Source organism: Panthera pardus, unplaced genomic scaffold (assembly GCF_024362965.1).
Source record: "Panthera pardus isolate Hobbes unplaced genomic scaffold, ASM2436296v1 HiC_scaffold_22, whole genome shotgun sequence".
In the NCBI taxonomy this organism is placed as follows: Eukaryota; Metazoa; Chordata; class Mammalia; order Carnivora; family Felidae; genus Panthera; species Panthera pardus.
In genome coordinates this window covers 6,031,472-6,059,067 of record NW_026526788.1, presented here as the reverse complement: position 1 = coordinate 6,059,067, position 27,596 = coordinate 6,031,472, and the positions used below count along the sequence as shown (strand labels likewise).

Genomic DNA, 27,596 nt, shown 5'->3' with positions numbered 1-27,596 from the left:
AAATTTTTTTTTAATGTATACTTATTTTTGAGAGAGAGAGAGAGAGAGAGAAGAACACTAGCAGGGCGGGGGGTGGGGGAGGGCAGAGAGAAAGAGACCATCTGAAGCAGGCTCCAGGCTCTGAGCTGTTAGCACAGAGCCCAGCACAGAGCTTGAACTCAACGAGCGGTGAGATCATGACCTGAGCCAAAGGTGGACGCTTAACCGACTGAACCATCCAGGCACCCCTCCGTTCTCTTTAATTCCTTTTAACATTTATTCCTGTCTTTATTATGTATGTTTTTTCTATATGTACAACATATAAATATCTTTGATTATTTTTGTATTTCTAGAAATAGGGTAATATTTTAAAGACATATACATATTGCCAGACATCCTGTGGTATTTTCTCATTAGATTTCATACTGAAAAATAATATATTCTGAGAGTATTGACCTTAGTTGGAAAGGTGAGGAAAATGGTGTAACTTTTCCATTTGCACGGACTTATGATGAGCAATCATTAAAAATGAGGTTTTCTTCTTGCATTTTAAAAAGAAAAAAAGGAGGAGTGCCAAATCTGAACTTACATTGGTTTAATGACTTGTTGGTCCACCTTGAGTGTTTCATAATAGTAATAGTAATTGTTAATAGCTAAATACTTGAGGCATCATAATTGAGTGCTTTCTAATATTGACCGTGTTTTCCTGATGTAGAACCTGAAGTTTAGAGAGATATGGTAGTCTACAAAAATTCATCGTTAGTGTACAGGATTGACCTGGGGTTAGGACCGTATCTTTCTGCTTTGAAAGCCTGTGCTATTAGTCTGCTTTATATGCACACAAAGCTGAACACGTAGGTAGATTATGGATTTCATTTGTTTTTCTCATGAGAAATTCTCATTCATATTTGGGTTAGCATAGTTTCGGTTCTAGATGATTATGTGTCTTAAAAGTATCCCATTCTGATTATCTCTGTAACCCCAATGCTTTGAGATAGACTTGTTAGACAAAGGTATTCAAAATTCAAATTCTTATATTCATCTAATGATGAGAATTTAAGAACAGAAAAGTAACTTACCTAAGATGATGCAAAACAAAGTAGTAGAGGCAGAGGTAAGCTCAGAACATAGATCTTTGCTTTTCCTCTGCAGCCTTTAACACAATTAACACTGTTCTAACAATGTATTTCAATTTAGCAGTTGTTTATTATACTTTGGTTTCCCTTTTCAAGTATTTTTCCTCTCTTCTCTCTTTTTTAATGTTTTTGAGAGAGAGAGAAAGACAATGAGCAGAGGAGGGGCAGAGAGAGAGGGAGACACAGAATCCAAAGCAGGCTCCAGGCTCTGAGCTGTCAGCATAGAGCCCGACATCGCCTCGAACCCATAAGCGGGGAGATAATGACCTGAGCTGAAGTCAGATGCTTAACTGACTGAGCCACCCATGCACCCCTCAAGTATTTTTCTAATACACATTTTCTTTATATGTTTTGCTAATTCATTTTCATGTATTCTAGCTTGAAGGAAGGGAACTATTAGCCTTCAAAATAATAATTTGCCCCCCCCTACAATATTTGAGGTAATTATTACTGTTTTCTGTCTGCATGGATTTTTATGTTGGTAAGAATGTGAGATGTGGGAATGCAAACTGGTGTAGCCACTCTGGAAAACAGTATGGAGGTTCCTCAAAAAACTAAAAATAGAACGACCCTATGACCCAGCAATTGCACTACTAGGCATTCATCCATGGGATACAGGTGTGCTGTTTCTAAGGGGCACATGCACCCCCATGTTTCTAGCAGCACTGTCAACAATAGCCAAAGTATGGAAAGAGCCCCAATGTCCATCGATGGATGAATGGATAAAGATGTGGTGTGTATATATATATACAATGGAGTATTACTTGGCAATCAAAAAGAATGAAATCTTGCCATTTGCAACTACATGGATGGAACTGGAGGGTATTATGCTAAGTGAAATTAGAGAAAGACAAAAATCATATGACTTCACTCATATGAGGACTTTAAGAGACAAAACAGATGAACATAAGGGAAGGGAAACAAAAATAATATAAACACAGGGAGGGGGACAAAACAGAAGAGACTCATAAATATGGAGAACAAACTAAGGGTTACTGGAGGGGTTGTGGGAGGGGGGATGGGCTAAATGGGTAAGGAGCATTAAGGAATCTACTCCTGAAATCACTGTTGCACTCTATGCTAACTAATTTGGATGTAAATTAAAAAAAAAAAAAAAAAAAAAAAAAAAAAAAAAAAAAGAATGTGAGATGGTCTTGGTTTTGGGGGGGAAATCTCAAATTTAAGTTGAATAAATCTGCTCAGTAAACATCTTTATAGCTTGCTATCATTGGGAGTGTTGCTAGGGTTTGATATGAATATTAACGAAAAGAAAATGTAAATGGTTTGTATACTAGTAGTCTAAATATATTACTATTCTATTCCCCTTTTTGTTCACAATCTCTATAATAAAAATATCTAAAAAGCTTATCACATATTAAATATTTGTTTCTGAGTAGGCACAAATGTGCAACTTTGAGTTGATTTCTTATTTTTTTTCTACATTTCCCAATTTCTCGTTCTTCATAAGTTTTCATTTATTTTTAACCATTCTGTTTGTCTGTGAAAATAAATTTCCTAATTAATAAGGCAGGATGTGTTAATGAGAGAGGTTTACAAGTTGTAGAGAGTAATGAGCCTGTGGTAGTGAAGACAGGCTCACCATTTCCTTTTCTAGCAATTACATACAATATCAGTTGAACCACAAAGTGAATTGATGTCTTTCTGAAACTTACTTAAAATTTCTGGGTTAAGTGCTGTGAGTCTGTTTCATATACTTGATATCTAAAAAAAGTCACTAGCTTGTCTGGAATTTAACCAAGGTTTTGACAATGGAAAATGGTATTTTCAGAGGGCTAAGACAGATAAACTAGAAAAATGCATTTATTAACTTTAGGTTCAAGAGCAGTACAGAATTATCAAGTTGTAGTCAATGATAACAACAAATTTAAAATGTAGAATTTCAGGAATTATCATCTTTCTGTAAGAGTATATACTCATAACATAAATGAATTGAAATATGGGCATTTTCCTAGGTATTTTTTTTCTTTTTTTCTTTTTTTCTTTTTTTTTTTTGCCTTTTTTAAACAGTTTTTATTTATTTATTTTTTTTGCGAGAGACAGACTGAGCAGGGAAGGGGCAGGGGGAAAGAATCGCAAGCAGGCTCCACACTGTCAGTGCACAGCCCGAGGCAAGGCTGGAACTCACCAATCGTGAGATCATGCATGACCTGAGCTGAAACCAGGAGTCAGAAGTGTAACTGACTGAGCCACCCAGGGGCCCCATTTTACCTTTTTTTTTTTTTTTTTTTTTTACCTTTTTTTTTTTTTTTTTAAAGTAATCTCTATGCCCAACATGGGATTTGAACTCACTACCCCAGGACCAAGAGTTGCATGCTTTACCAACTGAGCCAGCCAGGTGCCCCTCATGTAGATTTTAAAAACAACATACTTAGGGGCTCCTGGGTGGCTCGATGGTTGGGCGTCTGACTTTGTCTCAGGTCATGATCTTGTGGTTCCTGGGCTCAAGCCCCCACATCAGGCTTTCTGCTGTCAGTGGAGAGCCTGCTTTTGATCCTCTGTCCCCCTGTCTCTGCACCTTCCCCACTTGTGCTCTTTTTGTCTTAAAAATACATAGACATAAAAAAACCCATATACTTGATATTGCTTTGTGTTCTTTTAAAAAATATTTTTGTGAAATAAATAGAATGTGAAACAAATGGCCATTGAGGGGGTCACCCTGATATTTTTTAGTTGTAGCACTTTTGTCTTGGTTTATGATACTTCTCACCTTTTAGGAAAAGTTACTACAGTTATTTGATTACATCACTTTTGGTATAACATTACAATAAATATCTTAAAAAATTTTTTTTATGTTTATTTATTTTTGAGAGAGAGAAACAGAATGTGAGTCAGGGAGGGACAGAGAGAGGAGGGAGACACAGTATCTGAAGCAGGCTCCAGGCTCTGAGATGTTAGCACGGAGCCTGACATGGGGCTCAAATCAGGAATGGCAAGATCATGACCTGAGCTGAAGTCAGGCGCTTAACCGACTGAGCCACCCAGGCACCCCTGGAATAAATATCTTTTTTTTTTTTTTATCACTCTCATATGTATTAGCCACAACTATTGGAATGAGTTTAAGACCCAAGTGAAATTTATATTTTCATCATTCACTGCTGTATTAATAGCATTTTCTATCTTATGTTCTGTGGAATTTCTGCAGGATGTTAATAGAAAAAAAAAAGGTTTCCTTGGACAAACAGATAAGGAAATGATGAGGCAGAGTAGGGATTTATTCAATAAACTGATTTTCCCAAATTCTCTCCTCCTTCTCTTGTTGGTGGAGTATCTCAGGATATTAGTACTTCTTGTAAAACACTTTGGGAAAAGTTACTCACATAATCTTTCTTTGATTGTGAAATTGATTAATATAAGCAAAACTTCTTAGATTTCTAGATTTTACACAGAAATGTGCCTGATTGTAAAAAGTCAGAGCAGCTAGATTAGGACTATTAAAAACTAAATCACACACACAGAATAAAACTAAATCCTAAGTGAAGAAATTAAAAATTTTAATATAGATGGGTAAATAAACAGTGAACCCATGCCAGAGTATTTAAGAATTCCCAGATTAGAAATCTTCATATAGTTTTTTCTCCAGTAGTTTGAATACATGTAATTCCTCCCACTCCTTTTGTGTTATGTTATTCTGCCTTAGAATTGTCTAGATAGGGTTTATGACAAAGCTATTCTGAATTTGGGTAGCTGCTAAGATACAGTCTAAATATTAAAAGAAATTTTCTTAGACTTTAAACTTTTAAGGATCTGCCTTCTCTTTAGGTGGTCATATAGTATGTGAATATTTGAATGAATGAGTAGATGGAAGGGTGGATGGAATGATAAGCTTGTGATTAAGCTGATTCATATCATGGACTATATGCATTTCATATAGAGCAAAAAATGCATTTTATTTTATATGATAAATGTGTTGATTAAAAAAATATCTTTAATGTTTATTCATTTTTGAGAGACAGGGAGAGACAGAGCGTGAGTCGGGGAGGGGCAGAGAGAGAGGGAGACACAGAATCCGAAGCAGACTCCAGGCTCCGAACTGTCAGCACAGAGCCCGACATGGGGCTCAAACTCATGAACTGCGAGATCATGACCTGAGCTGAAGTTGGACGCTTACCTACTGAGCCACCCAGGCACCCCATATGACATACATTTAAATGGGTTTTTAAAATTTTTTTAAATTACATTTATTTATTTTTGATAGAGACAGAGTACAAGTGGGGGAGGGGCAGAGAGAGAAGGAGACACAGAATCTGAAGCAGGCTCCAGGCTCTGAGCTGTCAGTACAGAGCCCGACGTGGGGCTCGAACTCACGAACTGCTAAATCATGACCTGAACCGAAGTTGGACGCTCAACTGACTGAGCCACCCAGGCGCCCCTAAATGGGTTTTTGATACATAGATTTTACTTATTTTTAAGTTAAAGTATTTTACAAACGGTTCTTACTAACACATTATTGCATTCAATTATTACAACTCTTGTAGCTGTAACAAGATTAGATCTGCCATTCGGAGGTCTAATTGTACCAGTGAATTAGAGTTTAAATCTAATTATATTTGTTTGCATTTTTTAGGCCCTTGATGAGCCTCCCTATTTGACAGTGGGCACTGATGTGAGTGCTAAATACAGAGGAGCCTTTTGTGAAGCCAAGATCAAGACAGCAAAAAGACTTGTCAAAGTCAAGGTACAGTATATGTAGATTTTATAAATTATACGATCAGTATTTGATATTTAAACTTTTATTTGGTGAGTGTACTTAAGACATTATTTCCCTGCAAGATGACTTTAGTTTCTACGTAATGGTTGTCACATACCCGAAAACAAAGCATTATTTGGTATTTTATTTTTATTTGTTTTTATTTTTTACTTTTTTTAAAGTTCTTTTTGACCAATTAGGACCTTTTATTTGGGAAGCTAAGTTATTTGGAAAAGCACTGTCGTCCAGTGGTAAACCTTAGGTTGTATTGCGCAGGTAAATGCTGTAACTGCCCAAATATATATGCAGTTCCTAAAGTTTTAATGTTTTGGTATAAGGTCATCACTTAACATTCTGATTACTTATAGTGTTATATGTCACAGAAATAACCAAATTTCGTTGTCAGTTGCATCACAATGAACTCTCATCAGATCTTTAACAATGTCTATTTCTGAGATTTTGTCAAAAATGTGGAAGCTTCATGAATTTGCGCATGTCGTCCTTGCGCAGGGGGGCCATGCTAATCTTCTCTGCATCGTTCCAGTTTTAGTATGTGTGCTGCCGAAGCGAGCACGCATTATTTGGCATTTTAAAGTATTCTAATTGGAATGAAGTTAGGTTATTACAAATTGGTATTTTGAGTGCTATTTCGCTATAGACTTGGTACTGTTTGTGTTGTTAACCTTTTAGAGCTGGAAAGAACCTTAGAAGTCATGCAGTTTAATTCTTAATTTTAGACCTCCCCTTCCCATTTTAACCATCAAATTGAAATGTGATTTATAATTGATGAGATTTTAGATAACAGTAAAATAAGGTAGATCTAGTTGATTTCCTTATCCTCTTTCTTAAGTACTTGTGTTTTTCTCAGATAATGCAGAATGTAATTGTTTACATTTTGGTAAATTATCGGTGTTGAAAAATATAGCACAGGTAAAATATTTGAAGGTAGATGTTTATTCATTTGTCAGTTATTTACTGAGTGGTAACCTGTTAGGTGGGAAGGAGGGTGGGGCTATGAGGGTGATCTGATCTTTGTCCTCAAGGGATTTATGTAGTCCAGATTAGCAGATACTCCGTAAAACACTGGTTTGAATATCACCAGTTATTAAACAGGCCATAGAGGTGTTGTATGTCTGGTGGAGAGTTTCAGATTCTCTTCCGGAGTTTTTCCCTTGCTTATATATACTTAGGTTTTTATGCACGGATGTGTGGAAAACAGCTTCCTGGGTCACTTACACTCCTAGTTAAGATCCATTGTGATAAGACCTTTAAATTAACTGTAAACCCGTAGGAATCTAGTCTTGGCCCTGCCACTGCCTTCAGTTTTCACGTGCGTGGTGCGTGTGAGCTCTTTTGTGATTTGATTTTTGTGGGTACTCTTACAGTGTTCATATAGTGGCATTTCCTGTTCTGGTTTCACACACCGGTGTTACCTGAGCACTCATTTTTTTTTTTTTTTTTTGCCACTGCTATCTCAGAAATGAAGAGGAAGCCTTTTATCTGGTTCCTCACTCTTCTAGACAGGGCTGCTACCAGCACAGGTAACACCTTAGTGTGAATTAGACAAAAGTCCTCCATCCTGGTGGATAGTCTCCTTAGCAGAGCATGGCCTACAGGTAAGACTTTTATATTAGTTAGAAAAAGGTGTTTCTTTTGGACAGGAGCAGTTATACTCTAGGACCCATGCTTTGGTCTGCAGGGCACAGGCTAGATTTTAGCCCTGACATAGAGTTCTCAGCTGGATGCTGCTCTTTAATGAATGAAGCAGCTAAATGGCATGTATCACTCCTGCCATTTCTTGCTATTAATAAAAGGAAGAAAACTGTTAGTCTCTACTGCCTCTGTTGCTAGTACATCATACCAGTACCTTGTGTCTTGTGTGTCTTGTAAATAACGAATATCTAAAATTGTTAATTTTTTTGGCTGCTCTAAAAATCTGTGTATGATTCAAAGTTAATTATTTTCTCAGCAGATACAGTGGTAAATTTCTATACTGGTTTAGTTTGTATATGATTCAAAGTTAACACGTTTTTATTTTATTTTATTTATTTTATTTTTTTAATTTTTTTTCAACGTTTTTAATTTATTTTTGAGACAGAGAGAGACAGAGCATGAACGGGGGAGGGGCAGAGAGAGAGGGAGACACAGAATCGGAAACAGGCTCCAGGCTCCGAGCCATCAGCCCAGAGCCTGACGCGGGGCTCGAACTCACGGACCGCGAGATCGTGACCTGGCTGAAGTCGGACGCTTAACCGACTGCGCCACCCAGGCGCCCCAGTTAACACGTTTTTTAACAGTTTGTTGATAAACTTCTTCCTCATCAGTTTTCATTTATTGCGCATCTGTGTGCTAAGCCCTATGTTAGGTGTTGAAACTCTAGTGTTAAAATCTGATCCCTGTCGTAAATTGACTTCAAGTCTAAGTGAATGACAGAGATACTTAAATACATAATTTAAATGAAATGTGGTAATGCTTTTGTGTAAGACAGAAACGCCTGAGATGCTGTGAGTACCGGGCATCTCTTTTCATAGCTCCTTTGTGAGCAAATTATGTAAATTGGTTATCCTACATATCTGATAAGACCATGTTGATGTTTCAATTCCTGTAAGAATTCTTGCTTTGTATGGGAAGAACAACTTTTTCTATACTGAATACTGGAAGCTATCTTAGTTTTCACCAGCTGATTAAATATTTCAACTTGAACTGTATTTTTAACCTAATCTCCTTACATCTGGTTTCCCATTCTCTGATTGCTATACTGATAGAGAGTAGAGTAAACTTCTGGAGGTAGACTGCCTGAGTTTGAATCTCAGTGCCACCATGTACCAGTCCTGTGATCTTGGACCAGTTACTTATTCTTTATGCTCCTCAGTTTTCTTATCAACAAAGTGGGAACAATCATACCTACCTAATAAGGTCATACATTTGATTCTTGAGCCTGATGCTTAGCTCTCAGTAAATGTTTGTTGTTACTGCTTATTATTAAACTAGGCCTTCACAGAATTATACAGGACCTAATTGCCTAAGGTCTCTACCTTTTTTCCCCTCATTTTTTAGGAAAAGAAATTAAACTACTAATGTAATAAATAATAGTGTTGAGTAGAGTATGATATGTGAAACACCAGCTAATTTAGTCTCGGAAGTTTTCTGTTTAAATAATAAATATTTCAGTGTACTTAGTTAGGGATTGAGATCTTACATACACTAGGTAGCGGTTAGTTTAGATTACTCGTAATGAAAATTAAATCATGCATAAATCATGCATTAATGAGCCTGTATCACTTGATTTTGTGTGTATATGTGGCTAATTAAATTTATGATCTCTAGGTAACATTTAGACATGATTCTTCGACAGTGGAAGTTCAGGATGACCACATAAAGGGCCCGCTAAAGGTAATTCATTTATTTATTCATTATTAATTCTAATGCTTCATTGGAAGCATTAGAATTCCTTCATTAATGCTACATTCATAATTACAGTTGGTCTTTTTTTTTTTTTAATTCATTGGCTGTTTTGTTATTGAGTTGGTCAACATGATTCTCTCTGAATAGACCGGTAGAAAACAATAGATTTAATGTTCAGTGAAACCTGATGTGATAGTAAAACCTGCATTTAGGAATGAAGTGAACATCCAGGAAGCATTGACTGCTTTTTGTGTACTCACCTGTCCGTTTTACCATATTTCACTTCCACAATTAATATGTGATGAATTGGGGATTGAATGATGTTAAGTTCCATGATGATGTGAAAAGTGAGGGAAAAAACCCAACACGTTAAAAACGTGGCTTTTAGAGTGTTAATCCTTTGAAGCAGCTACAAGCAAATGAAAAATTTTTTAAGGGTTATCAGGCAGTTAAAGTGATGAACATGTTACATACAGATGTATTTGCATTCATGTTTCCTCACTGGTAGCTGAAATAAGGGCTCTTCTACTCTCGACTAGTGAGCAAGCTAAAGGGAGTGTGTGGATAGCCACTGGGCTCTTTGGCCCTTCTGAATGTCTGAAAATTGGGCAGTGGCCTGGCTGGGTGAAGTTTAAGAGTGCTAACAGAATTTACAGATGCAAGAAAAATCCTTTACCAACGCAGCTGTACTTTTTGGAGAACTAGATATGTGTATCTGTCAGTTGTTTGTTTGTGATTGATTTAAAGGCTTTTAATTGGATCCCTAGAGTCTTAGGAGGCAATAGAGAGAACTAAAGCTTATAATTTCTAAAAAATCTTGCCGTATAAAAATTATTTTCCACCATTTCTGTTTCGTAGGTGCCATCTTTAATGTGACACGCACATATTCACCATTGCAGGGACAAAAGAGACGAAACACTGTACTTTTGATGCTTGGCACCATTTATTTAGCACTTAGTATGTGCTAGTACTGTGCTAAATCTTTTGCACACATTATCTTATGTAATCCTCATAATAGCTCTTTACAGAAGAAACTAAAGGGAGGTCCAGTAATCTGGCCTTTCCAGACAGTAACGGCAGAGCCCAAATTCCAATAGGCTCACACCTTATAATTGTAGCACGTGCCCTCTGGATGTTCAGAACACATACATACACTTTCATGCCTTGTTTACGTTTTTGCCTCATAAGCACACCAGCATATGGCTCTCACTGACTCTGCCCTGTTCACATGCACAGGCCAGCTCGTACAACCTGCAAAATATGTTGTGTTGCAAAGAGATAGAGTAGGCAACTGCTTTGTAACCTCAAGCCCTCTTTTTCTCCTTCTGCTCCCACCTCCTTGTGGTGTAGCTGGTTTATTTTACTTGTTTGGTTTTTCTTACTTTATTACAATTTTCTTTGTGATTAGGGCTTAGTACCATTTTGATTTTGACACAGGCAACTATATTAAATTTTGAGGTCAAGATGTTAAAGTATTTTTCTTTATCTGTTGATTGGTGTGTGTGGGTGTGTGGGTGTGTGGGTGTGTGGGTGTGTGTGTAGATTTTGTATTGTTCCCTAAAATACTTCATAGCTTTCTGTTACCTGATAGGAAGGGTCAGCATTTGGGTAAATGTTTCTCTTAGAGGAAATAAACCTACCAAAAGTGGTGGTCATTTGATCTTAATGTATTTTCAGATGAGTTCACATGAAATATAATACCTAGACCACTTATTAAATTAAAAAAATAGTACCACGTATTTTTGACTACAGTCATTTGATAAAAGCTTTGGTAATTCTCCAGTTTCCTTCTCCACTTTGGGCACTGTGTGGGGCTAACACTCTGTTCTATGAACAAGTTTGTTTTTTGTTATTACCATAAAGATCATATATACTTTTAATTTCAGGGGTATGATTGACATATAACATTATATTAGTTTAAGGTATACAATATAATGATTGGATGTTTGATCCATACAGTAAGTCTAATTACATCCATCACCATACACAGTTAAATTTTTTTCTTGTCATAGAGGCTTTTAAAATTTACTCTCAGCAACTTTCACATATGCAGTCCAGTATTATTGACTACAGTAACCATTGCTGTCTGTTCAATATATCCCCAGGACTATTTTTATAACTGGAAGTTTGTACCTTTTAACCACTTTTACCCATTTTATCCACTCACCACTTCTTTCCCACCCTCTGGTTGGGAAATGACCAGTCTGTTCTCTGTATCTGTGAGCTTCTGGTTTTTTATTAGTTTTGGTTTTTAGATTCCACATATAAGTGATACCATCTGATACTTGTCTTCCTCTGTCTGGTATTTCATTTAGCATAACGTCCTCAGAGTCCATCCATGTTGTTGCAAATGGCAAGGTTTCCTTCCTTTTTATGGCTGAATAGTATTGCTCTGTGTGTGTATGTGTGTGTGTGTGTGTGTGTGTGTGTGTGTGTGTGTGTGTGTGTGTATTTCTTTATCTGTGCATCCAGCAGTGGAGACTTAGGTTGTTTCTATATCTTGGCTGTTGTCAACAATACTGCAATGAACATGGGGGTGCAGATATCTTTTTGAATTAGTGTTTTCGTTTTCTTTGGATAGATGTCCGCTAGTGGAATTGCTGGGTCATAGTTTTCTTTTTAATTTAAAAACCTCCATACTGTTTGCTATAGTGGCCGTACCAGTTTATTTTATATTCCCACCAACAGTGCACGAGGGTTCCGTTTTCTTTCCACGTCCTTGCCAACGCTTGTTATTTGTTGTCTTTGATAACAGCCATTCTAACAGGTGTGAGATGATAACCTACAGTAGTTTTGATTTCATTTCCCTGATGATTACTGATGTTGAGCATCTTTTTATGGACCTGTTGGCTATTTGCGTGTCATCTTTGGAAAAATGTCTATTCACATCCTCTGCCCGGTTTTTAATTGGACTGTTTTGGTGTGTTTTTTTTGTTTTGTTTTTTGTTTTTGTTTTTGCTATCAAGTGGTAGGAGTTCTCTCTCTCAGTAAATTGGATATTAACCCCTTATCACATATATGATTTGCAAATATTTTGTCCCATTCAGTGGGTTGCCATTTCATTTTGTTGATGATTTCCTTTGCTGTGCAGAAGCTGTTTGATGTAGTGTTAAAGACCATAAAAATGTAATTCTCAGCATTTTCTTGATCACAATGGAAAATATTAAAATGATTGTCATTAGTGGTACATTATAACTCTTAAGGAGATGCCAGAGCTTGCTCTTAACGGTTTCTCTCCTTCCCCAGCCTCTTTGAAAGAGGAGTGGTAATATGAGGCAAGGGCAGTCAATTTCATAGATAGTGGTTCTCAAAGTGTGGTCTGAGGACCTGTGGGGTCTCCCAAGACCCTTTCAGGGAGGCTGTTGTAAGGGCAACACTATTTTCACAACAGTATTTAGATATTATTTACTTTTTTACGAATTTACTTTTTTGACATTTTCACTGATGGCACAAAAACAGTGGTAGGTAAAACCCCTGGCACTTTAACACAAATCAGTAGTTACTTTTATTCTTCACCACCACGCACTCAGTTAAAAAAAAAAAAAAAAAAAAGCCAGTTTTTGTTTTGTTCATTTATCTTCTAAACGTTTTTCTAACTTTTTAGGTTGGAGCTATTGTGGAAGTGAAGAATCTTGATGGTGCATATCAGGAAGCTGTTATCAATAAATTAACAGACGCAAGTTGGTACACTGTAGGTAAGGGAATAAATCTTTTAAAAATGTATTTTCAGAGGTAATACAAATAAAGCAAAATTTCCTTGATTTAGCTCCTCCCGTAATACTAAAGATATTATTACTGGTAATTTTTTAATCTTTCCAGGTCTTTAAAATGTTTATTTCATAAATATGTGCATAAAGTATAATTTGAAATTAGCGTATATATTATAAAGTTGAATTTGTAGCTTTTTTCACTTCAAAGTATATCGTTATATCTCTTCAAGAGATATATCTCTTCAAGAGGTATATCTTTTCAAGAGAAACTTTTTTTCTATCTTAACCATTTTTAAATGTATATTTCAGTAGTAAGTATATTCATGTTGTGCAACAGAGAAATTTCTTTTAATTATAGTAGTATGTTTCATAATATTTGATGTGCCATAAATTTTTTTTATTAAATTTTTTCTAACATTTATTTTTTGAGAGACAGAGTGTGAGCAGGGGAGGGGCAGAGAGAAAGAGGGAGACACAGAATCCGAGGCAGGCTCCAGGCTCTGAGCTGTTAGCACAGAGCCCGATGTGGGGCTCGAGCTCACCAACCATGAGATCATAGATCATGCCTGAGCCAAAGTTGGACCCAGTGAGCCACCCAGGCGTCCCTTCTTTTTTTTTTTTTTAATTTTGTTTACTTTCAACTCACGATGTTGCCAGCTTTCTTGCTATTAAAATAAATGGTGGATTGAATGTCTCCTGAATACACGTTATTCCTGTATTTCCCTAGTATATGTATATATTGAGAAGTAGACACAGAGTGAAGTGAAATGAATGTACTTTTAAAATTTAGTAGGTAATGAAAACCACCTTCCTGGAAGACTGTTCCTTTACCCTTTCATGGACAGTGTGTGAGTGCACTTCTTTTCCCAGCCCTTGTAAAATTTGATGTTGGTAATCTATAAAATTTTTGCCCATCTGGATACAAAGCAGTATCTCAGTTTTGTTTTAATATTGCCCCTCCCATGATTACTAGTGAGACTGAACATTTTTTCATATATTTATTGAAAGGAACATCATTTCATTTGTATTTTCTCTCTTTTGAATTGCATGTTATAGTGCCTTTCCAGTTTCCCCCTTTTCCTGTTGGGATGGTTATCTTTTTCTTATTTATAGGATATGAGATCTTTATATATTCTGAATATTATTATCCCCTGGTTCCTTTAGTTGCAAGTATTTTTCTCCTATTGCTTTACTTTTTTTCTCTGCTATCAATTTTCATAGTGTTAGTTTTCCTCTGATCACCTTTTCCTTTGTAGTTTTACTTGTTGAATCTTGTTTAAAAGGGCTTCCTTCCATCGGTGTCATAAATTTATTTTCCAATGTATTCTTCAATTTATAGTTTTATTTTTGGTTTGCAAATAGCTTTTTATTTCTCGTGCAGTTCATTTTTTGAACATTTTGAAATGTCAGATTTCCCCTACCTGCCAAATCAATAGCCAAATATCCTGGCATTATTTATTGAATGGGAATAATTCATATTCTTTAATGACCTCATAGATGAAAATAGACACCTAGTTAAAATGTCTTTGATGATGTCAGAATTTCATGGAGCTTTGAAATAGTATAGATGAGTTTTGTTTATGTTTTTGTGGGATGAGAAAAAAACTTAGGGGAGATTTTAATTTGAGATGAGAAAATTGACTTTATGTAGGTTACAAGACTGAGCAATTCTGGGAAGTAAGTTTGGTGATAATTACGTATGGTTGTCAGTCTCATAAATGTGCACCGTTTAAAAAACATACTAAAAGTTATTTATCCAGTCTCACAAAGTCTCATTTAATATATAAGAACCAGTTTTGTCACTTAGGCAAAAAGTGCTGTTTCTAATAAAATGAAAGCTTAGTAACTTTATTTGAAATAGGGTTATTTTTCCCCCATAATTGGTGAGGAATGTCAGCATATGCTAAAATTATAAAATATATGTATATTTTGTGTATCTATGAACTTACAGTAAATTCTCTGGGACATTTTAGTACTTCAAGTAGTTTTCAGTGGGGAGCAGATTTGTCACCCAAGGAACCTTTGGCAGTGTCTTTGGCAGGAAACATTTTTGGTTGTCACAACTGGGAAGCCACTAGTGGCATCTAGTGGCTAGAGGCCAGGGATGCTGCTAAGTAGCCTGTAGTGCTCAGAATAGCCTCTCATGACAAAGAATTAATCTGCCCCAAAATATCAGTAGTACTCAGGTTTAGAAACCCTGCTTTAAATAATAAAAACAATAATTTTTTTAGGCGCAGTCTGAATATACAAATTTGTACTTGTTCTGGTTTTTGGATGTCTGTATTTACCAGCTGGAAAACTTGCCTTTCCTTTACAATATTGAGATGGGTTAATTAGCATTTAAATAGTTTCTTCCTAAAATGCTAGCTTCTTATTTTCATGTGGTGTTTTCTGGGTCAGGAAATGTGTTCATTTCAGCTATATTGTTTCTTTATCACTAGAAATTGGAAAAGATACTTTAGAATTTAACGTTGTCATTTAGTAAACCTAAAACGTGAACTAAATTTTTAACTGTAATCTTCTTAAACAATCGTTCTATTTGCCCTCAGAAAATTAAACGATAGTTTACATCATCTTGTTAACCTTTGAAAAAATCCTTCAGTAGTTTCCAATTTTACCTCCTCATAGTTTTTGATGATGGAGATGAGAAGACACTGAGACGGTCTTCCCTGTGCCTGAAGGGAGAGAGGCATTTTGCTGAAAGTGAAGTAAGTAATAATTTAATGAGTGACTGTATCTTAATACTTTGTATTAGGGAGAGCATATTTTTCTTTCTCAAGCAACTGACTCGTTAATCAGGAAAATTCATTAATACATCTTACCATTATCCTGTAATCTGTGAATCCTGTTTGAGTACTAGGTGATACTTTTTTTTTTTTTTCGGTGTAAGAATATTTTAGCATTTGTCCACAAAGAAAATGCAATGAGCTTGCTTAACTATTACCTTTAGGTAACTTTTATGTAGACTCTAATTTGTAAATAATTGTAAAAAACAGATGTCTGATTTTTTTTTTAATGTTTATTTATTTTTGAGAGAGAGAGAGAAAGCGAGAGAGAAAGTGAGCAGGGGAGGGGCAGAGAGAGGGAGAAAATCTCAAGCAGGCTTGTCAGTGCACAGCCCAACATGGGGCTTGATTTCACGAACCGTGAGATCATGACTTGAGCTGAAATCAAGAGTTGGATGCTTAACCAACTGAGCCACCCAAGTGCCCCATAAATGTCTGATTAATAATCCACTGGAACCCCATCATCATTGAAGGAGTAGAAACTATAAGCAATTCCTTACTACTACTAGCTGACATTCTTATAGCCTGTCCTCAAAGAGGCCTTGCCTGACTGACCTTTCTGAAGTAGTGCCTTCCATTCCTTTTAATCTTTTTAGGTTGATTTAGTTTTCTTTATATAGCACGTGTCATTCTCTGACATCAGAATATGTATATGTGCTTAGTTAATTGTTCATCGTCTGCCTTCCTCACTAGAATGTGTCACAAGGGCACGTTTTTTAATGTGTCTTCTTCACCACTTGTTCCCAGTTCCTAGAACAGTGCCTGGCATAGTGTAGGAACTGAAATAAGTTGTAGTTGGATGAATAAATGAAGTGCTTATATTTGCCAGGGACTTTGCTCACTGCTTTTTCTTTTTTTTAATTTTTTTTTAATGTTTATTTATTTTTGAGACAGAGAGAGACAGAGCATGAACGGGGGAGGGTCAGAGAGAGAGAGGGAAACACAGAATCCAAAGCAGGCTCCAGGCTCTGAGCTGTCAGCGCAGAGCCCAATGCAGGGCTCGAACTCACGGACCGTGAGATCATGACCTGAGCTGAAGTCGGACGCTCAACCGACTGAGCCACCCAGGCGCCCCTGCTCACTGCTTTATGTACATCATCACATTAACAACGTTATGAAGTAGATAGCATTATTATCTGCAATTTACAGATGGTGAAACTGATGGTCAGAGCTGGTTCTCAAACCAGTATTTTCTAGTACCAAAGCCATGTTCTAGAATTGAAGGGTGTTAAGTTATTGAGAATGGAGGGAGGGTTCACAAAGTTCTGTAAGTTACTAGCTTGTAATCCAGAATTTTAAAAAGGCATATGGTTGAAGTGTTCTATTTTATAGTCTAGTCTATAAATATTAATTAATGCATAGTGTGATCAAACCATCATTTCCTTTTTTCTTGTCACTATTTAGAACAGTGTTTCTTTGGGATTATATTGTTTTGTTTGTTTTGAGAGAGAGAGGGAGGGAGGGACAGAGAGAGAGGGAGAGGGAGAGGGAGAGAGAGAGAGAGAGAGAGAGAGAGAGAGAATCCTAAACAGGCTCTGCACATCATCACAGAGCCTGACAATTGGGCTCAATCTCATGAACCGTGAGATCATGGCCTGAGCCAAAATCAAGAGCCAGGTGCTTAACCGACTGAGCCACCCAGGTTGCCCCTCTTTGGGAACTTATTAATATTATTTATTAAACTATTAGACTTTTTTTGTATTCTCTTGCTTTGAAAATATTTTCTTCTCTTTTTAATAATTGAATTCTTATTCCAATTCCGAATTTGGGACAGGTTCTGTGTATTACGATTCCAGCCTGTTTTTCCTATTGTACCATTTCTCTGTCCTTCCTTTTTCTTTTTTCTTTTTGTTTTGTTTCGTTTCTCTTTCTGTTTCAGTTTTCATTTCGTTTCTCTTTTCTTTCTCTTTCAATTTTTCTTTTTCTTTTTCTTTTTCTTTTTCTTTTTCTTTTTCTTTTTCTTTTTCTTTTTCTTTTTCTTTTTCTTTTTCTTTTTCTTTTTCTTTTCACTTTTAAGTACTCTCTCTCTACACCCATAGTGGCTGGGACTCACAACTCCAAGATTAATTAAGAGTTGTGTGTTCCACCAACTGAGCCACCCAGGTGCCTCATTTCTCCATTTCCCTGTCCTTCTGTCTTATGAGACTACTTGGTATTTTCAGAATTTGGTTCAAATTCATTTCTTGGTTTCTGCTGAGCACTGCTCCTCTTAATATTCCTCCATGATGTCTTCCATGACAAATTTCTAACCAAATTTGATCCCTTTATCGTTTGATCCTTCAGCGCTTCTCTTACTCTTATTTGATTTTTTTTTTTAATTACTTTTCTTATTTTCCCTGGGAGATTTTAAGCTGTTTGAGTTAGTAGCCATGTTTTTGTCATTTTGATGGCTTTTCTTTTCCCAGGAGAGTTTTCTACACAAAAACCTTCAGGAAATATTTGTTGAGTTAATTGCGAAGGTTCAAATACAGGAAATACACTTTAGAATTTGCAGTGAATTTGGCTTCTTACACAGACTGATGAAGTAACAGAATTCTTTATAAGTTTATATAGTTTTTTTTTTTTTTTTTTAAGTTTTATTTATGTAAGTAATCTCTGCACCCAACCTGGGGCTTGAACTTATGACCGCAAGATCAAGAGTCTCACACTCTTCCGACCAAGCCAGCCAGGAACCCGAAGTTCATGTAATTCTTAGAAATAATTTCATTTCCCTTAGAACGTGTGTACAGGTATAGTAGGTCGGTGAATATGGGGGCTTGAAGACTTGACTTTTCATCTGCTAAGTGAAGGCATGTGCCTTATTTTTTTTTAATTCAGAGAAATATCTAAAATATTTTGTTCTTGTCAGGAGAATTTTATAGTTCATAAGACAGTTATAGTGTAAAGGCTGAAGCAACATGAGCAAGTAGCTCAGTGTATCCTTCTTACCTTCTAGGAGGATCACTTTTACCATGTGTGTCTATATGTGTTAGATTTCATATTTTGCTGGCGGGTACTTGGAATATTGGTGTACTGTCCCTTACCATTGTCCTAAGCCAGGTGCTATGTTCGGTACTAGAGACAAGCATAAGCCAAGTAGCCCTGGAATTTATCCTGAGAGTAATTTACCATCTGTTGGAGGAGAAAAAACATTAATCAATCAGATATTTTAAAATTATGAATGTATTGAGTTCTGTGGTAACATGGCCAGCAATGTATTTAATATGCCATCTATATATTCTTTCCCTTAATTTGTTATTTTTGATATTCTCAAAAAAGCATCTTTAATTTTTTGAAAGATTCCTCAGGGCATTGTTATTGGTAATAACTTTGGCCTTTGAGCAGAAAGCCATATCATACTGGCAGCATGGGGGCTCAGTAGTTCCATTAATAAGCTACATACTTAAATGAAGATTTAAATTCGAGATTTCCATGATAGGAGATCACAATAGCACTTCAGTCCTCTGAATTCCAACACTAAAATCGCTGGTTCTACCATAACCACCTTAGAGAGGATGTTGCCCATTGCCTGAGTGTTTGGGCATTTCTGGAGGACATTCCTGATTTGAGTCTGTCATTCAGAAGTAGTTTCATCAGCTGGTATTCTCTGTGCATTTACTACATGCAGGTGAAAACTAAAGAAAAGTGAGATAAAATCTCAGCTCCATATTTCCTGCAGCCCAGTTAGGTAACGGATATAGGAATGTTTCCCCCAGGCCTGTGAAATTTTCTTTTAGCCTTCGGTATAGCCGGGGGTCTCTGCTCATTACCTTTTAGGCTTAGACAAGACAGATTCTCCCCTCACCTCAGTCTTTTCTGTCACTTGAATTAGACGTGCTTCTATTTCCCTGGACATGATTGGAGGCCAAGGACAGAGATACTGCTTCTTATTGTTCTAAGTATTACATAGGGAAGGAAATCAGAAATCCTGGGTATTTTCTTTCCTGTAACTAGTGACTAGCAGATGCTTGAAATAGAAATCACAGTACTGAATAGAAATCTTTGCTTTCAGGAGAGCAACTTCAGTTGTAGGGGAGTAAGGTGAGAAAGTGAACCCAGATTAATTTATTTTCTGTTTACCAAATATAGTGCTTTGAAATTTTTGCCCATGGGAAGCATAATTAAGAATTAATGACAAGTGGCTTCTAAAGAGTTTTTATTTGGCAGATTATTGTATTTGGACCAACTTTGCCTCCACATATTTTTTAAGTGCCCAATTTAAACAAACTAAATTTGTAGGATTAGGTTTTATGCCCTATAAACCTATCTTTTGAAGGAATTATTTTTCATGTTTTATGGATAGTACCTTTTACTGTTGTTGGACACCTAGTTATATGTATCTCAAATACATTTACTTAAGTTAAAACACCATAGATTATTAATATGCTTGCCCCTTTCACATTTTAGTTCATCATCGTTTTGACAAAATTACCTGTTTTAAAAATAAAAATTAAAAATTTCCTTTTGAATATTAACGTTAGTTTATATTTAATAGCTATCTGATCTTAAAAAAAAAAATCTAAGTTGGTGTATACCCTTTCATGTAACACCCTGGTTTATAACTTTGAGAACTCTTTATCCTAAGTACTTACTCACCCTTCTGTCCATCCTGACAGTTTTTCTGGGATCTTTAGTTCCCCTGGCATTCATGACATTATCTGTAACAGCAGAGCGTCTACTGGAGTGATGAAAGGAATAGCACTTGTGTGAAAGATCTTAAAAATGCAGAGAAAGTAGGAATATTATCAAAACTGATACTCAGAATGAAGTTAGTTGGGATAGTGTCTTTAGATCAATACCTTAACTTTTTAGATACAGAAACCTTTTCAGGAAATGATGGCAAGAAAAATTTAAGAAATACTGGATACTGAGAAACGAAGGGAATCATTCCAAAATCCCTTTCTGCTTTTAATCAATAACCAGTTCCTCACCTGGAAATCGTTGTTTTAGAATAGGGTGAGGGACAAAGGTTTGACATGAACTGTCAGTTGACAAGAAGAAATGTTTTCTTATTGATCACTGTCTTCATACCAAGCACTGTATTGGATGTTGCAGATTAAAAAGGAAGGGGAAATTAAATGTAGAAAAGCTAAGTTTACATTTCTTTTTTTTTTTTTTTTTAATGTTTATTTATTTTTGAGAGAGACAGAGACAGAATGCAAGTGGGTTAGGGGCAGAGAGAGAGGGAGACAGAATCCGAAGCAGGCTCCAGTCTCCAAGCTGTCAGCACAGAGCCTGATGCGGGGCTCAAACTCACGAGCTGTGAGATCATGACCTGAGCCAAAGTGGGTCGTTCAACTGACTGAGCCACCCAGGTGCCCCTACGTTTTCTTTTTTTTTTAAAAAAAAAGGTTCATTGTAGAAAATGTTTGCAAAGTAGTAATACAGCCTATCTAAAGCTGTTTTCCAAGCAATTGATGCGTTTTTTGGGATGATTTTGTTACTTATAAGAATTCTGTATTATGGATTATGATTCCCTTTAAACAAAGAGAAATTTGAGTAGCAGCTGGTCCCAGTTTAGGTGTTAGGTCCTTACATGTAGGTTTTTATCTCTGAAATCTATTTTCTAGTGTCTGTTTTGTATTTTAATCATTCTTAGAAGTCTGTCAGCCTTCAAATAGATAACGAAACCATGTGGAAAGAAGAATAAATTTCTTTTCACTTTTTCTTTTTTGTTTTTTTCCAGCAGTGGGCTCATTCATCTTGATCCTAATATCTTTGAAATGACAGTTTCAATCTTCAGGAAAGTTGTATTTTAGTCTTCCTTGGGGGCAGTTTTTAATCTTAAAATCTAAGCATATTAAACTGATTTGGTTTAAAAAGGAAAAAGAACTTGCAACGTAATAACTGTGCTGGGTTTATGTTCTTACCCACAGACATTAGACCAGCTCCCACTCACCAACCCTGAACATTTTGGCACTCCAGTCATAGGAAAGAAAACAAATAGAGGAAGAAGATCTAATCATATGTAAGTCCATTTTCATAACTGTTAGTTGAACCTGAATTCATTTCTCCTTCTAGTATTGTTTTAATAGTTATTAATTTTAAATTGTAATTTGCAAAATGCTAACTGGATCTAATAGTAATTTCAGACTCCTTAGCACGGTGTTTGAGATTCTCCGTGCTCAGCCAGCCTTAACAGGTGTATATCTGCCTGCCATTTCTCCCTACATGTATCTTGATGCTATGGTCAGTATTCGCTGAATACAGCCTTTGTTTTCCTGATATCATGCTTTTATTCATGCTCTTTTTTTCTTTCTCAGATGCCACCCTTTCATGTCATTGACTCACACATTCAGTCCTCCAACAGAAATGCTCCCACCTTTATGTGAACTTTTTGTGTCTCCCTGCTCTTTCCTTGAAAACAGATGTGTTTTCTTTCCTCTGAACCCTCTGAATTCTGTGCATTTATCTCATGTCAAAGGTAGTATTTCACCTGTTGTTGTTATTGTAGTATTTGTTTTCTCTTCCTAATAATCTCCTTGAAAGAAACCACCACTTATTTTTATGTCTTGCAGTTGTGACATATATTCTACCTAACAAATTACTTTTAATGGGACGTGCTTAGGCTCCAAAGGCTCTACATTAAAAAGGATCACAGGATCAAAGGGGTCATCAGAGATAAAGAAACAATCTTCAAACAGTTGCCAAAAGGAAAATAATTTATTGCAAAGGACTGAGAAGCAGAATGGCATCAGACTTCTCCATATTAACACTAGATGCTGGTAGTCAGTAGAAGGCAGAATGGAGGAATTGAAGTCTCTATTAAAAAGGAGGACTTGATGACCTGATATAATGAAACACTGGGAGGAAATTAAAGATATCATCTTAACAAATAGAGAACAAATAGCGAAGGCATTAAGTAACTCCCCCTGGAAATTATCTAAGAAAGGAAAACTTAATATAGGATGGAGGGTGAGGAGGTGTCTTAAACATAAAAGTTGAGTCCTAGTAACAATAGGAAGTCAGCAGAATAATGTCTAAAATGTATAATACCAGTATAAGAATATTCTTTAGAGATAAGGCAGTAACTCTCAAAGAAATAACTAAAATAGTTAAAAACATAGTTGCCTCCACAGGAGCAGGAGAAGAAAATTGGAAGGGATGGGTTTTTAATTTACTCTGTCGGAGGTTGTCTCAAAAACAATTTTGAACATTTTACTTGGATAAAATTAACAAATTTTTAATGAGTCTAAGCCCAAATATTTTCAGAGTAGCTGTTAAAAATAAATAGTGAGTTGGATTATGAAATCTTTAGTGTAAGTGAATGCTTTCGTTCAGTATTTTGAGTTAGGTATTAAATCTAATTGTGGCCGAGCTTTGGAGACAGGACTGCGGTAAGCACTGTGTCTCATGTTACTTTCAGCCTTACAGCAAACTCCTGAAGATAGGCATTGCTTTTACCCATACTAAAAACTGGGGAAATTGTCCTCATATACAATAAGTAATCCAAAGAACACGGGAGGAAAAGGACCAGGACTTGAACTCACCCATGTTCCATGGACCTTTACCCATTCATTGATTGACTCTTACTTAGATTGAGTAGTACTTCAGTTACTTTCCAAGTTAGTTTTAACAGTAAATAAATAGTGTCTCATTGAGGGAGAAAATGGAAAGACTGATACTTGCGTTGAAAAAATATTTGATAATAGTATTTTCCTACTGTACTTGTGATTCAGGCCATGCCTTTTTTTTTTTTTTTTTCCTTAACTCTGATACTTTAAGAAAATATTTTTCTTAATTACTAAGTGAATAATTTCTGTCACTTGTGATTTAGCTTGCTGATGACTTGATTATTTTTAGGGTACTCAGGGCGTAACTATTATTTACTCTTGTGCATATGACGTTTAAAATTTGAAAAATTCTATCCAGGAAGAAAAATAAATGAAAAATGTATGATGGCATTATTCACATGAAAGAGTCCTTTTGTGATTATTTGATGTTACTGTGATCTAATAATGTTATCACTTTTTTCGAGGGCTGTTAACATTGCCATAAAATATTCACCGAAGTGCTTATATAAGATAAATCTTTTGATCTCTGTTTGAAAATTAATGACTTCAATTGTATATTAAAAGTTTTTATCTACCATTGCTCATTAGTCTTCCCATAGTTTAGTAGTCAACTTCTAATTATGCGTCATGATGTCAGAACAGTGAGGTGGGGTGTATTTAATGCAAAATTATTTCATTAGTGAAGATTTCTACTTCTCCTCTAGCTTTTGAGAGTGGTAGTGTTGCCCAGTTGTTAAGAGTGTGAACTGTGGAGTCGGTGACTTGGGTGTGAATAACTGTTTCTGCCACTTCCTTGCTGTATAACCTTGGGCATTTTACTTAGTCTTTTCATGCCTCAATTTTCTCATCTGTAAAATTGAGATATTACCTATCTTTCAGAGTTGTTGCAAAGATTAAATGGATTCTTAAAGTGTTTATATAGGAAGCACTATGTAAATACTAGATACATCATGAATTGAATGAAAAAATTTTCATGAACTATTGGTATGTAACATGAGTTCATTCATAAAATGTGTCTATATGTGAGTTTATAAAAATTCTGCTTACTTATTGTTTATGTCTGACAGGTAGAACTGTTTTGGGGTATATTTGAATTATTTTTTTTTATATTGCTTTTTAATTTTTTAATTTATTTTTGAGAGAGAAAGAGACAGAGCATGAGCAGGGGAGGGGCAGAGAAAGACAGCAACGTAGAATCCGAAGCAGGCTCTGGGCTCCACGCCTTCAGCACAGAGCCCGACGCAGGGCTCGAATTTGTGAACCACAAGTTCTTGACCTGAGCCGAAGTCAGCTGCTTAACTGACTGAGCCACCCAGTCACCCCTATATTTGAATTTTTTGAAACAACATTTCTGTATTATATTATATTATATTATATTATATTATATTATATTATATTATATTATATTATATTATATATATTGCAGGAAAAACTGTTTTTGTATCTATCAAAAATTCTTTTTAAACTTTGAAAAAGATGGCATCTAATATTTAGACATGTTTTACCTTTCTTCAACTGTCATCTAGACGTATAAAAATAAATTTAAAGATCGTTTATAGAATATCACCTAGAGTGATCTACAAAAGTGACCCAAAATTATGATGTATTAAAAAATCTATTAGCTGAGGTCTCCCTTTCTTGAAGATGAGACTAAAGCATGCAGTTGTCACTGAGCAAGTTGATCTTTGCTTTTTAAAGACTCCAGCAAATATCTAAGTAAGTGATTTTCCTGTTGTGAATAATGAAAGATTTGCCGTTGGGATTATATTACGTATGTGCAATGTATGGCAGACCGAAGGTTGAGAATTAACTTGTAGGGAATGACGCCCTGCTCATCCGTCACCTTGTTTGGCTTGCTGTCCCTTCCCGCTCGCTATTGTGGTCATTCTCATGGCCAAGGCACGTAATGTTCTTGTTTATTAGCACCTTATGCCGTAGTATGTAGGCACTATAGGCAAGTACCACAGTTGGAAATTCCCTTCTTCTTAATTATACTTCCTCAAAGTTCTTTCTCCCCTTTCTGAGTGATTTTCTACAACAGAGTCTTGGACTCGGACCTTAAGGTCATTTACCTGACCTTCATTTCTGCTTCCATTACTCAACTAAAAAAGTCTTCATTTTTGGTTCCCTGATTGTCATTTAAAATGTAATTTTGTACAGGGGCACCTGGGTGGCTCAGGTTAAGCATCCGACTTCAGCTCAGGTCATGATCTCACGGTCTGTGAGTTTGAGCCCCACATCGGGCTCTGTGCTGACAGCTCGGAACCTGGAGCCCGTTTCAGATTGTGTCTCCCTCTTTCTCTCTCCTCCCCTGCTCATGCTCTGTCTCTCTCTTCTCAAAAATAAATAAACGTTAAAAAAAATTTTTTTTAATAAAAATAAAAAATAAATAAAATGTAATTTTGTACAAAGATAAATGAAGCTGTCTCTTCCCAGGATTCCCCAGACTCCATTGTTGCATAGTATATATACCACTACCTTCATTTTCTTTTAACAACTGTTAATCCACATACCAGTAAATCAGCCAACAGCTCTTCCAAAATTGATGATTTTTGACACCTTCCTTCAGATGAATTTTACGTATCTTCTACCTTTAGTTAATTCTAATGTATTCAAGTATTTTCTTAAGATTATTATTCTCTAGTTTTTTAAAGCAAGTTGAAATTTTCCCTTAAGTTAGCCATTGTATACAGGTATTTTGTTTGATTCTGCCTAAACAATAGAATGCCTGAAATTATAGAAAAATCGGTGTATCCTCACCCCCTCAAAGTGTTTTCCAGTAACGAGGCAAAAGTATATATCCAGCTGCTACAGTAGGAAATCAGTCTGCTTGCCATTATTTTTTTTCCTGTTCAGAACAAGAATAAAGCATAATAAGGCCCATAATGATTCTTGATAGCAATTATTTATGGGCATAGATTTTACTCACTGACAGTGCTAAAGTTTACCCAATAAACTAGTGATTTGTAACTGACATTTACAGGTCTGCAGATCTTTAAAAAATTTTTTTCATTGCGATGCATTTAACATATCACAATTCACCCTTTAAAAGTGTACAGTGTGCCTTGTTTTTCAGTGTATTCATAGACTGTGCAACCAGTACCACTAATTCTGGAAGACTTTTTAATTATTTGCTGTTTATTTTGATATGACAATTTGATTCTAGTTTCCTTCTTGATAAAACTTAGGGGAAAACAGCTTTTTAATTTAGTGTGCAAAATTTGAAACCGAGTTACTTGCCTGAAATAATAAGGAGCATTGAAGTCAGAATTACATTTCCAAATTGAGCCTCTGAAGTTCCTAGCTGAGTTTTCTGCTTGTGTTTCATCATTTGCTGTTCTTTGGCACATGTCTTGTCTTAAGTTCTTCTTACTTGATTCACAATTAATGGTAAAAATTAATTTATAATTGTAATTCTTACAATTAATTGTGATCAGCTTTAAGTAATCAGCTGTTGGTCTGTGCTTGTAAACATTTCTGTGTAATTAGCTTTGTTTCCAGTGGCATCATCAGATGTTATTTCACAAAGACAGTACAGTATTTTGTTCTGGCTCAAGTAAACAAATACTTTCTTACTACCAAAGAAGCAACAACATCAGAGGGGAATAAAAGCCAAGCAGGTTCTCTGCTTGCTCTGTATTTGCTCCCTTAAAATACTTTTGATGCTCATTTATTTTTGTTCCATCAGTTCATTGAGTGCTTGTCTTGTGTAAATTATTTCCTGACCAAACTCCTGTAAGAGGAGAAGTTAAAGGGGTCCTAGGTGCATATAATGGTGTGGTTTACACTGGTTGTGTACGTTATGCCACTTGTTTACATTTTGTGATTTCAGGAGAAATAAAATTCGATATACCATAGTAGAGAGAAAGAAATCTATTCAGTTCCATTTATTTAGTCAGCAAATATGTATTGAATATCTATGCTTGTGCCAAGCACTGTTCAGGTACTTGGAATATATCAGTGAATAAACAGGCATTGATAAGATGTCTGCCCTGAGGCTTATATTCTCTCATACGGGGGAGATGGGGCAGAAAGAGAAAACGTAAGAACGAATTAAGCAGATTATATAGCATGATAGATTTTTCAGTGCTGTGGGAAAACAATAAAAGGAGAGATTGGGACGGGCAGATTCTAAATTTGAATGGGACAGTCAGGGTAACCTCATTGAGATGACATTTGAACAGAGACTTAGAAGAGTTGAGTGTTTCCAAATGTCTGGGGAATAGAGCATTCCAGGCTCTGTTTGACTGCAAAGGGGGAGTAGGAAAATGAGGTGCTAGTAACTGGTGGAGAAAGTGAGGTCAGGGGATTTTTCTTTTTAAAATGTTTGTTAATTTATTTATTTTTGAGAGAGAGAGAGAGAGCGAGCAAGCACAAGT

General features: G+C 36.0%; 1 protein-coding gene and 1 non-coding gene across 7 annotated transcripts in view; one reads left to right on the top strand and one right to left on the bottom strand.

Moving 5' to 3' along the window:
* The window catches only part of ARID4B (AT-rich interaction domain 4B), a 152,716-nt gene that overhangs the window by 61,217 nt on the left and 63,903 nt on the right, over window positions 1–27,596 (top strand). For all 6 annotated transcript variants that reach the window (XR_002072301.2, XM_053910202.1, XM_019418958.2 and 3 more), the window contains exons 3-7: window positions 5,701–5,811; window positions 9,151–9,216; window positions 12,833–12,923; window positions 15,567–15,646; window positions 21,580–21,671. Coding sequence is in view for 5 of the 6 variants with exons in the window: in XM_053910202.1 (XP_053766177.1) it covers window positions 5,701–5,811; window positions 9,151–9,216; window positions 12,833–12,923; window positions 15,567–15,646; window positions 21,580–21,671 (440 nt within the window). In the remaining variant the exon portion in view is untranslated. The remainder of the gene's footprint in view (window positions 1–5,700; window positions 5,812–9,150; window positions 9,217–12,832; window positions 12,924–15,566; window positions 15,647–21,579; window positions 21,672–27,596) is intronic.
* Window positions 6,288–6,397, bottom strand: LOC128772562 (U6 spliceosomal RNA). The gene has a single exon (XR_008416741.1). It is a non-coding gene; the product is annotated as a U6 spliceosomal RNA (small nuclear RNA).